Here is a 17,469-nt window from a genome sequence, read left to right as displayed (position 1 = left end):
TATATATTTTTGCGGTCCTCCCAACACGCATGAAGCTGTCCTCTCAACACGCTGTTAATTTTTGATACATAAATCTGTTTTAATCTTTTACCATCAAGCTGTATCTATATTTTCTGTCAATCCAGCAGCACTGTTCTGTAGTCACTTACTGTATCTGCTAATTCCTCTTTTTTTTTCTATTTTTCCCCGGTGGATGATCTCTGTATCAGGTTCATTTGAATTTTTTTTAAAGGAATCTTTAAAGCAACATCAAACAAGAAATACACACTTTTTCACTGATATATGACACAATATTAAAGAAATTAAGGTCTAGGCAATTTTTAAATTCTTTGGAGTGCCAAATCTACTCTATAGCTTATTTGGGCATTTGACTGACCCACAAATGCAGATCCAGATACGAAAAGCTTTAGCAGGACATTTTTACGGCAGTTTCAGGCCTTGCTCAGAACTTCGATTTTCATCGAACAATGCTTATTTATCTAATTTTTTAGACGCCATTAAAACTATACAAAGCCAAAAAAAAAATATACCACCTAGTAAGACGATTTCAAAATGACTCTATTTTTAAATCCGTCTAGTATTTTTGCAGCTGGAGCCAAAACTGTAAACCGTAAATGGAAATTGTAAATTTTGTGTTCATAAAAACTAACTAAACATCTATTTTGACTGTATTTATTCTTCATTTCAATACTAAGAGCTCCAAAACATTTGATTACAAAACTCGCCGTTAACTGTATTATTTCAAGTTGTTTTGCAACATATCGAGAAAAAATGAAAAAAAAAATCCGATTTTTTGTCAAAATAAACTTGCATTGTCGGTCTTTGAGTGACGCCATTATTCCAGCTTTCAAAAATTCAACAATTGAAAAAATCCAGTGTCAACAATGCATTTCAAACTATAGGTTTTTTTTTCTACAGCGATTTTCCCGTGAAGCAATTTGAGTCAGGACAGGCCTCATACCGATTTTTGAGATAATTTTTGACCAAGTGTTGGTATATACCGATTACCGATTTTGAGCAAAACATAAGGATTTCCTACCGATTTTTAAGATTTTGACTCCGAACTCAAAACTTGTTTTTTTAAGTCTGAACAAGACTTCCGAAGATATTTGATTTTCTGTTAAATAGATGTCGAATAAATGATAATTGGTGTTAGCTTATAAAGCACACCTGAAAATTGGCCAAGCTCAATGGTATCAAACTGTTTTTAGAAAAGTGAGAAGGTAACGAAACTTAAAATTTGCGCTCACGCTTGGTCGATTTGAGAGTCTCTGATCTAAAAACTTGCTATGATTTCATATGATGAGTAAACGTTGTGTGTCAAATAACAAATATACTTAAAAAAAGAAATTTTTTATTTTCTTCTTTTGGAAATTGTATTTGTGAAGAGGAACCCACGACCTTAGAAATTGAGAAACATTTTTAGAAAAAAAATTGAAAACTGTTGTCTTCGATAGAATAATCCAAAACATAATAACTTATTTTTCAAAAACTTTTTTTTAAGATTTAGGCATTCTGAATTCAAATCATTTTTCAGAATTTGCCTAATTCCTCTTGTTTTGGTTGGCATGTGGAAATTTAAAAATTGATCAATCTAGAGAAAAATCGATCTTTGATAACCGATAAATAAAAACAAACATAAAAACTAAAAACTTATTTTTATTATTCTTCATTCAATCAAGGATTCTGATCTTGCCTAGTTTCAGAGATACAGCACTTTTAAAAAAAAATTTAAGTTTTAAAAATTTTAAAACTATTCCTGATATCATTAACGAAAATTTTTGAATATTTAATATTATAATTCTAACTCATTAAACAATTTAATAAAAATAAAAACCAACTCTTGTATCAGAAGCCCAACTTAGTCGCGGTCTTCAGGAAAGTTGATCATAGAATTTGAACTTTATTTTAAAAATCTTTGTGCACAAATAAATTAAATAAGTATTCAACAGTTTTCAAAAGTTTTCTCGAAAACAACACTGATAGAAACAAAACTATTACATATTTGGAATCAGCTTACTCAAATAAGCCAAATGAGCTGTTAAATTCTTTGCTCCTCGAAAATGTGAATTTCGCAGCCTTGTGTAAAAACATTGGCCTAGGAAGTAAGCTAATCTCTTCATGGTCTATAAGCTTTCTCAGAATTTTTGACAAAAAAAAGAAAATATTTCATAAGGTATGATGAAAATAAATACTATACGTTAAAACTTTAAGGACTGAAGGGGAAGTCGATTACATGAAGGTAAAATTATTTGAATAAGAACATTAACAATATCAATATTGACCAGAAAGCTTCGGTAGTCTTTCGTGAACTTTCAGCACAGAATCTTTTGAATACTTGAAATTTACAAACACTTCCTAACCAAAAATATAGAAAAAATAGAAAACAGTAGATATGCTGGATGAAACAATTCGAAGAACTTCTTAAAGAAATTGAGTCAACAATACAGAAAATTTCAGTATTTTAAATCTATACATCATGCATATGAGGAGGCATTAATAACAGGAATTCGCTAAATAGGTTTTGGAACCACTTAAATAGCCAATTCCGAATTAATTTAAAATACCGAAATTCCGATTTTTATATTTCCATACCGATAAAAGATTTTTATGGGTTTGAAAATACTGAGAAAATGTGGTGGAATCACTGTACATGAGTACGCGCTCCACATAGATCTCACGAGTTCTTTAAGCGATTGGTGGTTTTATTTTAAATCTCCAAAGTTTTCTTCGGGATTTTGTCATTTCGATTTGCGTTTTTCATACTTTTCTGATGTTTCATATTTATTTGATTATTTTTTGACTAAAGGCCAAAATTTTTATTTTGCAGATGAAGGTTAACTGTCTATGTTCATTTGACTTTTTAAATTTGTCCATGAAAATAAAAATGTTAAACTTGTTCGCTCTAAGGACTGTATTTGAAAAAAAATGCAACACTTTCATTTGTGATAAACTTTTGAGCAGATTAATAGAAAAGGTTCAAATGTGCAAAATTTTGTGGCGATCTGTCAAGTAATTTTTGAGGTAGCGTCTAATGAATAAGTTTAAAGACTAAAATGTTAGGGCAACTTATGTGCCATCTATATTGCACACTATGAACTACTTTTTTTAATCAAGGCTGTGTTTGTTGACGTTCTTCATTTCCTGGAGTTTGACTTTCAAAATAATTCATTTTTTTCTATTTTACCGAATCTATGACAAGTTTAGCAGATTATCCATCTTCTGCAAGAAAACAACATTATTAACTTTTTATCACTCCATCACAGTTTCGCTTAATGGCTAGAATCCAGATCCAACCAAAACAGAGTATGACCTTTAAGAAACCTTTGAAAGTGCCATGGAAGGAAAACGGTCGACTTTAGTAGGTTTTTTTTATATATATTTGGCTGTGTTGGCAACTGGGAGCACTGCCAACTTTGAAGCGGCGCGACATTTTCGACGCCAAATACTAAACTGCAGTTCAGCGGCCAGCCGCGACGCTTTCCCGTTTGACAGCTACGAGTTCCGGGAAAAAACTTACACCACCCATTCAAGAAGAGTCAAACAGATAGCTTTATTTCTATTCTTCGTGATTAAAACTATATCTACCTATTTAAACTACAATTGAAAAAAACTACCTAACCTAAGCTAAAACTATTGCCGAACCAAGTGCAGTGAAACAAACGAACGATAACCAGACAGTGGCACGTAAACAGCTAGTTTTCAGTGAGACCTTTTCGGATTCATCCGGCCCAGTGTAGAGCATAGTACTGTGCTAAACAACAACGTGTTCCATCCAGCGCTTTCTAGCTCGACTATTGTTCCGGCTCTTCCAGCCTAGTTCATAGAACTTAGCCTTCTCAAGCCGCATCCGAGTAACAGCTCGTGAATCGTTTCGGCTCATCCAGCCAAGTTTATCGAACTTAGCCTTCTCAAGCCGCGTCCGAGTAACAGCTCGTGAATAGTTCCGGCTCCTCCAGCCAAGTTCCGAGAACTTTGCTCTATCAAGCCGTGTAACACTATCAGCAGCCTTGGTCAGCTTTGCCTAGAATCGTTCCGGTTGTAGGGAAATCGACTCGAAACACTGATTTTGTAAGTCAAATTACTATAAAACTAAAATTATGTCATCTAACCAAAACTCAATAAATTACAGCTTGAAGCTGCTTTGCTATCAAGACCGGTGTCCTTTTCCCCTCCTCCCCTACATACAACTCGGAACATTCTTCAAGAAAATCATCATCCATCGCGGGAGATGGCAACTGCGAACGACGATGCACCATCTCCAGCGACACCCAATGATGGAGTTTCCAACTGCGTGGCGTGTAATCTCCCTGATTCGGCAGGGAACATGGTGCAGTGCGACGTATGCGATGATTGGTACCATCTAACCTGTGCAGGAGTTACACCATCCATTGAGTCCCGCCCTTGGTCCTGTCCAAAATGCCAGCCAGCGCTCAGCATTCACAGCAGTGCGACCGCTTCCAGTAAACGTTCCCGAAAGGTTCAGCTACAGCTGGAGCAATTGGAGGAAAACCGTAACTTAGAGCTTAAGGCTCTACAGATCCGCTTGGAAGCAATCGAAGCCCAGAAACGACTGGTCGATGCGAAGTACAAACTTTTGCAATCCACCGTCAACGATGTGGATGAAACGAACAACACTCAGAGCCGGGTGAGCAGGAGGATTAGTCGTCAGCTTACGACTGATTGGTTGGAAAGCATATCCGATGTCGTTGTAACTCCCGAACGTGCTCCAACCAATGATGCAACTTTTCCGACGGTCCCTACAGGCCAGCTGAACGGTCCAACTTCTAACACACCTCCGACTAGTTCAAACCAACCTATCGCTGGTTCAACTTTCCCCACAACCAGTGGTCGGAGCATCAGTGATACTCATCTACCGACCTGGTTGGTCGTTCCGGATTCAGCATCTACCCAAATTTTTCCCGCTGTTTCGGAAGCCAACTTGGGTCAACGGATGCAGCAGTTGTCAACCGACAACCATGGTGGAAAGAGAAGGTCAGCAGTCCAATTTGCCGATAAGATAGCCACGGTAGGAGCTCCCGAACAACAATATCATCGAAATCCAGCCGGTTTCTTTCCCCATGGCGAGCAGGTTACACCAATTCCACGTGCGCCATCCCAGGACCGTGCGCCTGTGCCTCACCCCCCTCAAGACAAGTATAAAAGAAACCAACGTCAAGGTAAGACCGTTCCTAATTCTCTTCGCCTAAATTCCGATCAATGTAATGAGCCCCATGAGTCCCTGATATCACAGTTGGGACATTGCCCCCCAATCGAGTACGCAAATATCACCCAACATATGAATAGTTTTTCGCCTACCCCATCTCAACTAGCAGCACGTCAGGTTATCGCCCGGGATCTCCCTATCTTTTCAGGGGACCCGGAAGATTGGCCAGTATTTATTAGCCATTATACTACCTCCACTTTAGCCTGTGGCTACAACCCGGTTGAAAATTTGACTCGTCTTCAACGTTGCCTCAAAGGAGTAGCACTTGAATCGGTGCGAAGCAGCTTACTTCTGCCCGATTTAGTGCCTGAGATAATTGACACGCTACGCTTTCGTTTTGGCCGACCTGACCTGATAATTAATGGCCTTTTACAAAAACTTTGGAATATTCCTGCCCCCAAAGCTGAAAAATTAGAATCCCTGATAGAATACGGCACAGCCGTTCAAAATTACTGCGCTCATCTGGAAGCATCTGATCAAAACGCCCATCTGTCAAATCCATCATTGCTCGCCGCGTTAGTGAACCGTTTGCCGGTCGATTACCAAATGCAGTGGTCAGCATATACAGACGACAACAGTGAAGTGAGCTTAAAAGAATTTGGTGAATTTATGAAAATGTTAATGAAACGAGCAAGCAAAGTTACTTCTTCGAAAATATGTGTTGTACCCAGTCGGTTTGAGGAACGGACTCGGCCAAAGCGAGGAGCTTTACACGCGCATACCGAGAGCAGTCACCCAGCCAGTAACCACAGAGAGAGGAGATGTAGCATGTGCAGCCGGAACCACCAACTGAAGGAATGCGACGAATTCAAAGCGCTCACCCTTGAAGGACGCAGGCGAGTCGTGGAGCAAGAAAGACTATGCCGCAATTGCCTGAATTTCCACGGCCACCGACCTTGTCGTTTGAGTGGATATTGCAATGTTAATGGTTGTACAGTCCGCCACCACCCTCTTCTCCATTCCATCGGGGGTCAGCAGATGCAGAATAATGCAGGCGAATCTTCAGTACGTTCAAACGATCATCAGTCCAACTCCAATGGTCGTGGACCATCCGCTTTCGAACCCAGTCCGCCCGCCGACATCCACGTGCATCGAAGTTTTCCTCAAGTTTGCCTGCTTCGCTTTGTGCCGGTCACATTACACGGTAAGGGAAATCTGAAAATTGACACTTTCGCTTTCCTGGATGATGGTTCATCACTCACGCTTATCGAAGAAAAACTGGTTGATGAACTCGGTTTGCAAGGACAACCACGAACACTCTGTTTGAAATGGACGGGCAATAAGACGAGAACGGAACATGGCTCCAAGGTGATTGAGCTTCAGATATCCGGAACCGATCAACGGCATCATAAACTACAAGATACTCGCACAGTCAAAGAATTAGCTCTTACCCCACAAACACTAGACTTTGGTACATTGTCGGCTTCATTTCGGCATCTACGAGGACTTCCGATAGCGAGCTACAGGAATGCAATTCCTCGTGTTTTGATAAGGGTTAACAACCTTCATTTGACCGTTCCGCTTCGTACAAAAGAAGGTCAGCCGCAAGACCCAATAGCTACTAAAACAAGGTTGGGATGGTGTGTCTACGGAGGAACAGGATATCAAGATACATCTTTGTACGTGCACCGTTGTAGTTGCTCTGGTGATGATGCATTGCACACTGCTGTTCGGAACTATTTTGCTTTAGAAGACGTGGGGATAACCGGGACAGCCATTCTAGAATCTGAGAACGATAAACGGGCCAAGAGAATCCTTGAAGAGCACACAAGTCGCCAAGGTGATAGATTCCAAACTGCCTTACTTTGGAAGTCCGATTATTATGAGTTTCCTGACAGCCGTTTTATGGCTGAAAAACGTTTCGAGTGTTTAGAACGTAAGCTTAAACGAAACCCAAAGATGATGGAAAACGTTACTAAGCAAATAGAAGAATACCAGATGAAAGGATATGCCCGTCTCGCCACCGAAGGTGAAATCAGAAACTCAGATCCTCGGAAAACCTGGTACCTACCACTCGGCGTTGTAGTAAACCCCAAAAAGCCGGAGAAGATTCGCATGGTGTGGGACGCAGCTGCTACGGTTAAAGGTGTCTCGTTGAACAGCATGCTTTTGAAAGGGCCAGATCAACTAACAACACTACCCTGGGTCCTCTTCCGTTTCCGACAATATGCTGTGGCAGTCTCTGGTGATATATCCGAGATGTTCCACCAAATCCGCATTCGTCCCGAAGATCAGCAAGCTCAGCGTTTTCTCTGGCGGACCAATCCAAATAAAGTTTTCGACGTTTTTGTTATGCAGGTGGCCACTTTCGGTTCAACTTGCTCCCCAGCATCTGCTCAATTCATAAAGAATAAGAACGCACGAGAGTTTGCGGATGTCTATCCTCGAGCTGTTGAAGGAATCATCGACTGCCATTACGTGGACGACTACGTCGATAGCTTTGGGACAGAGGAAGAAGCTCAACGAGTTGCTCGAGAAGTCAAGGCCATTCACGCGCGAGGAGGCTTCAACATTCGTGGTTGGAGATCCAATAGCGTGAAAATACTCCAAGGACTTGGAGAGGCAACAGATCCTAATCCCAAAGAACTAAACACACAGCACGGCATCATCGAGAGGGTTCTTGGAATGCACTGGCTTCCCAATGAAGATACTCTGGCATATTCCACCAACTTTCAGCCACAAATAAACGACATTATTTCAAACAGAATGCGGCCAACGAAACGACAAGTACTGAAGTGCTTAATGAGTGTATTCGACCCTCTCGGTCTTCTAGCGGCCTTTGTCGTTCAAGGCAAAATACTTCTCCAAGATATTTGGAGAGCCGGTACTCAATGGGATGAAGAAATCAACGACCAAGTATTCGAAAAATGGACAAGATGGATAGATCAGTTCCCACTTATAGCAGACCTCCAGGTTCCAAGATGCTACTATCTAGATGCTACTGAAACACTCTACAATAATCTTGAACTGCATATATTTGCCGATGCAAGCGAAGATGCTTACGCAGCCGTAGCGTATTTTCGTATTTCCATCAATAGCAAGGAATATAAGTGCACTTTAGTTGCGTCAAAGACGAAGGTAGCTCCTCTACGACATTGGTCGATTCCCCGGCTTGAACTCCAAGCTGCTGTATTAGCTGCGCGACTAGAAACGTTTATTAAAGAAGGCCATACATTGCAAATACATCGTACGGTATTTTGGTCGGATTCGAGTACAGTACTAGCCTGGATACGCTCGGACCATCGAAGATATTCGTCGTTTGTGGCATGTCGAGTATCTGAAATATTATCTACCACTTCTATCGCTGATTGGCGATGGATCTCAACGAAGATGAACGTTGCTGACCTGGCCACAAAATGGGGACAAGGTGGCCAACTGGATGTGGATGGTCCATGGTTCAACGGACCGGAATTCTTGAAAGAGGAAGAGGCAGAGTGGCCGCGTCCCAAGTCAATACAACCAACTGTAGAAGAACAAAAAATGTGTGGGGTCCATCAAAGCCTAGAAATTCCAGATCCGCTGGTTGATGTATCCAGATTTTCTAAGTGGGAGAGACTGACCAGAGCAATGGCCTACGTATTCCGATATTTCAACAACTGCAAGAAAACACGTTGCAAGATCAGTAGTTTGTATCCCACGCAATCCGAGTTGAGGCTTGCCGAAGATTACCTTTTCCGAATGGTTCAACGAGAAGCTTTTCCAGACGAAGTTCACCAACTACTGGCACAAATCAGCGAGCCGAATAAGAAACAGGTCACCGTAGGAAAAGGCAGCAAACTGTATAAGTTGTCACCTTACCTGGACGAGCACCAAGTTCTGCGAGTCGACGGGCGGATTGGAGCGGCGGTTAATGTGGACAACTGCATCAAGTATCCAGTGATTCTCGCGAAACAACACCGTGTCAGCGATTTGATCATCGATTTTTATCACCGTAAGTTCCATCACGCTAATTTCGAGACCGTGGTGAACGAATTACGTCAGGTTTACCATATCCCACAAATACGATCCCGTGTGAAGCAGATCGTGAAGCGTTGTCAGTACTGTAAAATCAACAACGCTCGACCTCAAATTCCAAGGATGGCTCCTTTACCAGCGGCGAGGTTAGCAACGTGCACACGACCATTCACTTTCGTTGGGTTGGATTTGTTTGGTCCACTCCAGGTTAAAGTGGGTAGGAGCTCGGTTAAACGCTGGATCGCGCTCTTCACCTGTTTAACAGTGCGCGCTGTCCACGTCGAAGTAGTATTCAACCTAAGTACGGAGTCGTGTATTATGGCGGTTCGGAGGTTTGTTGGTAGGCGAGGATCACCACTAGAATTCTATTCAGACAACGGCACCAACTTCCGGGGAGCCGATAACGTGCTGCAGCAACAAGTGTCCAACATCGAAGAAGGGCTGGCATCTACGTTCACCAATACTGCAACGAAATGGGTGTTTATACCACCCGGCACACCACACATGGGCGGCGCTTGGGAGCGCATGGTTCGTTCGGTGAAGAAGGCGATGGAGACGAGCGTGAGCGCGTGTCGAAAACTGAGCGATGAGGGTCTGTGGACTCTAGCAGTCGAGGCTGAAGGAATAGTGAATTCCAGACCGCTTACGTACCTCCCGATTGAGGCAGCGGAACAAGAAGCTCTTACTCCTAACCATCTGTTAATCGGAAGCTCCAACGGTATCAAGCAGCCGACTGTGGAGCAGGTAGACGAAAAATTGGCGCTGAAAAATACTTGGCACCAAATACAAACTCAAGCGGACACTTTCTGGCGTCGATGGATTCGTGAATACTTGCCGGATTTGACTCGGCGTACAAAATGGCAGAGTGAAACTCGACCGATTTGCGTAGGAGACTTGGTGATCATTGTGGATGAGGCTAGAAGAAATGGTTGGGTCCGCGGACGTGTTAATGAGGTAATTCCAGGGCAAGATGGGCGTGTAAGAAAGGCGATTGTTCAAACTCATAGGGGGCTCACTAGGCAATCGGTCTCCAAGCTAGCTGTACTTGACGTTGGGGGTGAGGTCTCAAAGTTAGCTGTATTTGAAGTTGCGACTAAGGGTAACCCGGGATCATCCTGACCAGTGTTACGGGGGGGAGGCTGTTGGCAACTGGGAGCACTGCCAACTTTGAAGCGGCGCGACATTTTCGACGCCAAATACTAAACTGCAGTTCAGCGGCCAGCCGCGACGCTTTCCCGTTTGACAGCTACGAGTTCCGGGAAAAAACTTACACCACCCATTCAAGAAGAGTCAAACAGATAGCTTTATTTCTATTCTTCGTGATTAAAACTATATCTACCTATTTAAACTACAATTGAAAAAAACTACCTAACCTAAGCTAAAACTATTGCCGAACCAAGTGCAGTGAAACAAACGAACGATAACCAGACAGTGGCACGTAAACAGCTAGTTTTCAGTGAGACCTTTTCGGATTCATCCGGCCCAGTGTAGAGCATAGTACTGTGCTAAACAACAACGTGTTCCATCCAGCGCTTTCTAGCTCGACTATTGTTCCGGCTCTTCCAGCCTAGTTCATAGAACTTAGCCTTCTCAAGCCGCATCCGAGTAACAGCTCGTGAATCGTTTCGGCTCATCCAGCCAAGTTTATCGAACTTAGCCTTCTCAAGCCGCGTCCGAGTAACAGCTCGTGAATAGTTCCGGCTCCTCCAGCCAAGTTCCGAGAACTTTGCTCTATCAAGCCGTGTAACACTATCAGCAGCCTTGGTCAGCTTTGCCTAGAATCGTTCCGGTTGTAGGGAAATCGACTCGAAACACTGATTTTGTAAGTCAAATTACTATAAAACTAAAATTATGTCATCTAACCAAAACTCAATAAATTACAGCTTGAAGCTGCTTTGCTATCAAGACCGGTGTCCTTTTCCCCTCCTCCCCTACATACAACTCGGAACAGGCTGTTTAGTTTGCCAATCGTTATGTATCATCGATTTGCATCTTCCACAGATCGTCAGCCAAATTTAGAACTGCATATAGTTTTTTTTTCAAACATTTGCTATCATTTTTCTCTGGGACATTTGGGCGTGATTTTTCAATAAAAAAAAATTACTGACAGGAGATTCGCCAGGTATCCGCTAGAAAGTTTGTATCGATTTCCTACACGAAATTTTTCAAAGTTTCACCCCGCTAACGGGTCTACCATTTCGCGCACGATTTAACCACCGTATTTTGTTTATTCTATCGATGGACAGCTTTCTTATCATTAAGACGCGATGATTGGCCAGTTTTTTTTTGTTTTTTGGGCGAATCGGACAGCAAAATTGACCTGCTTCACCACTTCCCCAATTGAAAGATTCGGATTGCGCTTCGTTAAACCCCTCAATTCCTATAACTTTGTGAAATTAATCATTCTTACTTTTATTCAAATTTTAACTCACTGTTAGATCCTTCAGGACTTCCAGAACGATTCACCTCATGAATTTTGATCGCATAGTTGATTTCCAGCTGTTTTGGGATCTATCAATGGGGCTTTCCTAGATTTTTTACGACCCTGCCCAAATATTTTGTTCAATGAATTTATTCATTAGGGGAGGAGCGGGCTATATGCGCCTTTTAAGTAGAACACTGATTTAATCAAATATCACATCGAATATGTGTACAAAAACTATATACACGTGTGCAGGCATCAGTTTTATATACATTGGAGTAATTTTTATGTTAAAATTTTCTTCTGTTTCCAAGAAAACGATTTTATTATAAGTGTTGTCTAAAATGCCGAACCTCAAACCGTGCGGGCTAAATGCGCCTATTTATGTTTTGTACAAAATTTCTGTTTTTGGGCAATATTTCCGTATAATTTCATTGAAACTGCTAGAAAGTAATAATTTCCGTACGACAAAGTTGGAATTTTATAAAAATCTATGTATATTACAATTTTATGGAATAAAACAAAAGTAAGGGTTGCCATACAATGGAGGCAGTTCATCCATGAGAAAAACTTTATCAAATCTGATTTTAGATCTTCAATTCTCTTTTAAGATGTTATTCAGAGCTTAGATTTAAAGGTTCAATGATAAAAATCATTTATTTATCATGTTTAACCTGTTATTTTAGGATAGAAGCATTTTACAAACATGATGGGGGCATACAAAAACACTCTATTATTCCACTATATAATCATTATTAAACCTCCACAAAAGCTGAAATATGTTTTATTTCTTAAGTTCATTTGAGTGAGAAACAAAAACCATCCTAGTTTTTGTTTTAACCTTTTTAACGTATAATTTTTAAAAGTCGAAATATTTCATCAAAATGTATCAAAACTTTGTATGATTTTTTAAATTTTTTTGAGTTAGTAAATTCATAAAATTCTTTCTTGCCTTATGTTCTAAGCGTATTACCCTCAAAATGCATTGGTCAGATAAGCTGTCTAGTCAGCCATTTCATCAAACAGCCGTAGGGTCATTTAACCCGATAGGCCCATTTTGGAAACCTTTCCCCTAGACGCTATCTCAAAAACTACTTGACAGATCGCCACAAAATTTTGCACATGTCAGCATTATATTACTAGGTAGTATCACTGAAAATTTTATCAATTTTCATCCATTCGTTTAAAAATTCACAAATAAAAATGTAGCATTTTGTTCGAAAACAGTTCTTACTTTCGGCTTTACATGGGTTTTTAAATGAAATTTATTTCATTTGTTATTCACCTATCAGAAAGCATTGTGTAGTAGAACTATTACTTGTATTTTCATCAAAAAATACTGTTTTATCAAATTGCTAATAATATATCAATAAGGAAAAGAATAAAATTGTAGCCCCTCTATAAAAATTGCTCCGGCCCCCGAAGGCTTTATTCGGCCTTGAATGAGAAGTTGCAATCTTCTAAAATTGTGCATAGGTACTTAAGAGCCCAACAATTTTTCACATGTGAACATTTGCTTTGAAATAGCTCTTATATTCTCCAATTCAGACGGTTCGCTGTTTTTTTTAAGTGAGATAGAAGAAAGTTGTAATCTTGCCAACATTTCTTAGCTTAATAAGTCAGTTGGACTTGCGGCAAGTTGTTTTGATTAAACTAGACATCGTTAACTAAATTCCTTAAATTCATCGATACTCGTCAATCACTTCACAGCGTGGTCTACATCTAATTACCCTCTTGAGATTGACAAATGTCCAGTATCTGCGTGGTAACGTGTTAGATAATTTATTGGTTGTCACATTACAATGTTGATCGACTAATTTATCCACTTGACTTCACGCTACTTGATATATGAAATTGCAAACAACCCAAACTCCAAGTGGTTCGGATCAAGGGACGGTTTGGTTGAGTTTGGTTTCTAGTTCGTTAGAGTTAGATAGCTTCGACAATTTCAGCTGTCGGCATGAAGACGATTTGTCAAGACGATTGAGATTATGTTAAATTTCTGTGCATCAGTTGAAAATTCATAAAGGTAATTTTAATTTAGTCTGCACTAGCGCCGTCATGATAAGTGAAAGTTGCTTATAACCACAACAATCGTGTCGATGTACCAATCGAATCGATCGGCTTCACCTTTCCGTTGTGAATGAAATAAACGCTAGCAGCAGTTCGACGCTTATAGTTAAGTAGCGTAACCATATTGTTCTAACGTTGCCAAACACCCACATCGCTCGCAAATCTTTTGCTCGTCATTCTACGAGACTCAACGCAAGGCACGTTCATTGACCTCCGAAACGACGTTGCACGTGCATTTTGTTTCTTATTTTTGAAGTACTCTTTTTGTAATATTTTGGTTTTCACTATAACTTCCCAGACATACTGGCGCAAAAAAAATTACGTCATTTGTATTGATAATGTACTGCACAAGCACACACCTCACTATCACCGGCTCTCTAACCTTCACACGGTTCAAACAATTGATAAGCCGGCAAAACTGGCGTTTTTTTTTAAAGTCGTTAGATCACAAACGACATCCCTCGATCACTTATTTTCTGGACACGAACAAATGTTTCCGCGAACTAGTGCCGAACTTGCAGTTTGGTTATTCAAATTTGGAAATATTTCAACACTCGTAAAAACTTTCGAAATCAAACGACAAACGGCACGACAATTAACTTTGTATAGCAGTTCTATTGATCTTAATTGGAAAGCGTTTCATCACTCGTGCTGCTATCAATTTAGTCAATTAATCTTGAAAGTTTGTGTTTTGGAACAACAACTTTTGTGTGTTTTTTTTTTTTTGGTAGAGAGGGAACGATGCACTTTTCAATCTTCTGAGACTGACACTGGTTACTATCTTATGATTAAATAGTCTCACTGGTTCCGTCTGGCTGTAATAAGTTGATAACAATCCTGTCCAGCTCTGACGAGCCAATAGATTTAAGGTTCCCTTAAAACGCCCCGATGCAGCAACTGACTCGAGATAAACCGTAAATGATAACGAGACACTTTCGGTGTTTGAGGGTTTGTTGATTGAGATTACGCGCAGATTCCTGTCGCCACGCGGACAAACACTTATCCCCGTACCTCGTACTCGCGGAAAACACGCGGAATCGCCTTCGATTATTAATCGCAACTAACCACCGCTTTGTGTAAATAGCGGCCGCTAGCTAATGTCTTAGCGCTCTCCCTCTCACCCAGAAACCATCTTACATGCCCCTAAAAAAATGCATCCAAACACAAGCCACTAACTGGCGCCTCTTGCCGCTAGCTAGGAGCCAGGGGCTGACTGATCATCACCACTCACCAAACAGAGAAGTAGCAACCAAAAAAAACCCCTCCGAGAAACGAGCTTGCTCTTTCGGACTAAACATGAACAGTGGGAGAATTAAATGTGCCGAAAAGTTCTCACCCTCATGGTGGCAGGGCAGTCGGGGTGACAAATAAGTAATAATCGTAATAAATACGAAACCAACAGCTGATTTAGGGACTGCTGTTCCCTTTCAGAACTACAACGGGTGCTCGTACCTAAATACATTAATTTGTGATTTCTTGCTTACGGGCTACTAGCTACTGGCATAGGCGAATGTGAGAAACAAGCGATACGTCACTCCGCGACGATAGACGTCGGCGGCGGCGGCGTCGTTCGTCTGTCTGTAGATTCGTAATCGCGACTTTTGATCAATGGCGACCGTCATTCTACTGACTGCCTTAGATCAAGTCATCATTCGTTGAATTAACATGTATTCTTCGAAGGTTTTTTCGGATTAAGGTATTGTTATGTGTTCATGGCGGGCTTGTAGATCTTAAAGTATTCAGCTTCTCAACTCAACGATATTCCAAATGGGTTTGCTGAAACCCACGATTGGCAATTTACGTATTGACGATTGCTGGTGGAACTAGCAATCGCTAATGTAGAGTGAAGCTATGCACTGTGGTAGGTAAGGTGGCCAAAAATCGGAAAAGTTATTGTCACTACTTTTTTTTATATTTTTCCTGGAAAGTGGAGACACTTTAATTAAGAGAAGTTCGAAATTTTGAGCATGATCAAGAAATTGAAAAATAAAGATAAAAAATGGCATTGTCATGCCCCAAGAATATTCAAAAAATGATTTCTTGAGATTCGGTTGGGCCATTTTGAAGGAGAAGTCATACGAACACCGTTACACGACAATTTTATTTATTAGATTTGTGTCCACTTGCTTGTATGAGGATTTCTCCGGAGAGCAAAGACTGAGAATCTGCCAACCAGGGGAGCCAACCTTCGCAGAGGGACCAGCCAGCGCAGATACGAGCCAACGCTAAAGATCGCTAGATTAGAGTCCATGAGATGGTTCAGCTCCACCAGAAGGTGTCGCTGGAAATCGAAGCCGGGAAGGTAGGGTCCGAGAGAGGTACGAAACCAGGTTTGGTCAGTGCAGAGATCGAACGTTCGAGCTGGTGGTTTAGCCAGGAACGGTGATTGGATGCAGCTGATCACCGAGAGAGTCATCCTCGTAAACGCTGTGGTCAGCATGCGTGAGCTCTTATTCAACTGCTGGGAGGGGCAACCTTCCTCTGGCACTTTGAGGAAAGTTGTTTAGGCTACGGTCTGTAGCCAGCTTCACGTCACCAGCAACTCTGGACAACGACTTCTACCGTTTTTTTTTCTTTCCTTTTTCTGGAATTTTCATCCTGTGCGGATGATTCATATCAGATTAAGATTGGAAGGAGTAGTTCGCTAAAAGAGTTCATCTTGCGATATACAGCTTTTCTGTGGTTATCATGCGTCTGCTGATTTCCGACGGCTGGAAGAAGTTTTGATGTTGCGGAAAGCTTGACAGTCGACGATGCTTTTCAACATTCCCAATTTGCAAATTGAGGGGAGGTGTTGAAACCCACGATTAGCATTTCGCGTAGCAATCGCTAGTTTTTTTTTTTACAAGATGGAAATTTGACTTCAAACCAGATGTGCCCCTTGGTTTCACCCTATGATACTACATCAAGGGGTAGGCTGTGCTCATGCACTTATACATCTCACCCTTTTCCTCTTTCTCAATTTTTCCTCAATTTCTCCTTGATCATCGTTCTGCTTTATCTTTTTTTTCCTTCTCCTTTTCCTCCATCGCCAACTTCAGATTGGTACGGAAGACCTCGAAACGTGTGCCGGTTAGGTAACGCTTTCATAATAACTCACGCCCGTCACAGCATCCACTATCCCGAGGACCTCGAAACGTGTGCTGGTTAGTTAACGCTTTCGAAGTAACTCGCGCCCGTCACAGCAACCACTTCCGCAGGATTTCTAACCACCAAGGCATGGCCGATTGAGAAACTACCAAGCTAGAATCCCGACACGACCACCCCGAATAGTATCTCCGCTTCCTTTTTCTGCAGGGAAGATCGTAGCTGAGTACGTGAGACCTCTTAAGTCCCACCACACGTATGAGTCCAGATAAGGGTTATACCGCGCCCTAAGATCGCGTTGCTTTTGAATTGAAGTGTCATACGAGGCGCAAGACCTTCCATTAGCTTGTCAAATTTGGTTGACTATCTCGCTCTCTCCGTTCATCATCTTTCCTGATTCTTATCAGATCGCGCATGATTTGCGAGATTTCGTCGACTATAGCACGCCACGACTGCTCGTCGCGACACATTTCACTCACTATGTTTTCAGCGTTCAAATTTTGAAGTTGTTGACGCCTTTGAATTGAACCCGGGGCAGACAAAGATAGCATGTTCTGCCGATTCCTCCATCTCTACGCATTCCGAGCAATAAGGCGAGCTGATAAGCTTAAACCGATGAAGGTATTGCTTAAAGCACCCATGACCCGAAAGGAACTGCGTCAGGTAGAAGTTGACCTCTTCATACTTCCGATTTACCCAGTCTGAA

The 17,469-nt window shown here is 41.4% G+C and overlaps 2 protein-coding genes across 4 annotated transcripts in view; one reads left to right on the top strand and one right to left on the bottom strand.

The window, feature by feature from the left end:
- LOC129740445 (ATP-binding cassette subfamily C member 4-like) overlaps nucleotides 1–14,755 on the bottom strand; it is a 79,997-nt gene extending 65,242 nt beyond the window's left edge. Inside the window, exon 1 of one of the 3 annotated variants that reach the window (XM_055732125.1) lies at nucleotides 14,036–14,755. The gene's annotated coding sequence lies outside the window, so the exon portion shown is untranslated. Of the gene's footprint in view, nucleotides 1–11,613; nucleotides 11,746–14,035 lie in introns of those variants that run through there. The other 2 variants (XM_055732137.1, XM_055732134.1) reach the window with 2 other exon arrangements.
- LOC129740473 (uncharacterized) lies at nucleotides 7,477–11,132 on the top strand. Its single transcript, XM_055732157.1, has 2 exons — nucleotides 7,477–11,003; nucleotides 11,065–11,132. Exon 1 carries the CDS (start codon nucleotides 7,520–7,522, stop codon nucleotides 10,298–10,300), a length of 2,781 nt encoding a protein of 926 aa, XP_055588132.1. The 5' UTR covers nucleotides 7,477–7,519; the 3' UTR covers nucleotides 10,301–11,003; nucleotides 11,065–11,132.
- Nucleotides 14,756–17,469: the final 2,714 nt, after the last annotated feature.

Source organism: Uranotaenia lowii, chromosome 1, assembly GCF_029784155.1.
Source record: "Uranotaenia lowii strain MFRU-FL chromosome 1, ASM2978415v1, whole genome shotgun sequence".
In the NCBI taxonomy this organism is placed as follows: Eukaryota; Metazoa; Arthropoda; class Insecta; order Diptera; family Culicidae; genus Uranotaenia; species Uranotaenia lowii.
The sequence above is the reverse complement of the archived record's forward strand: the minus strand, read 5'-3'. Positions and strand labels throughout refer to the sequence as shown.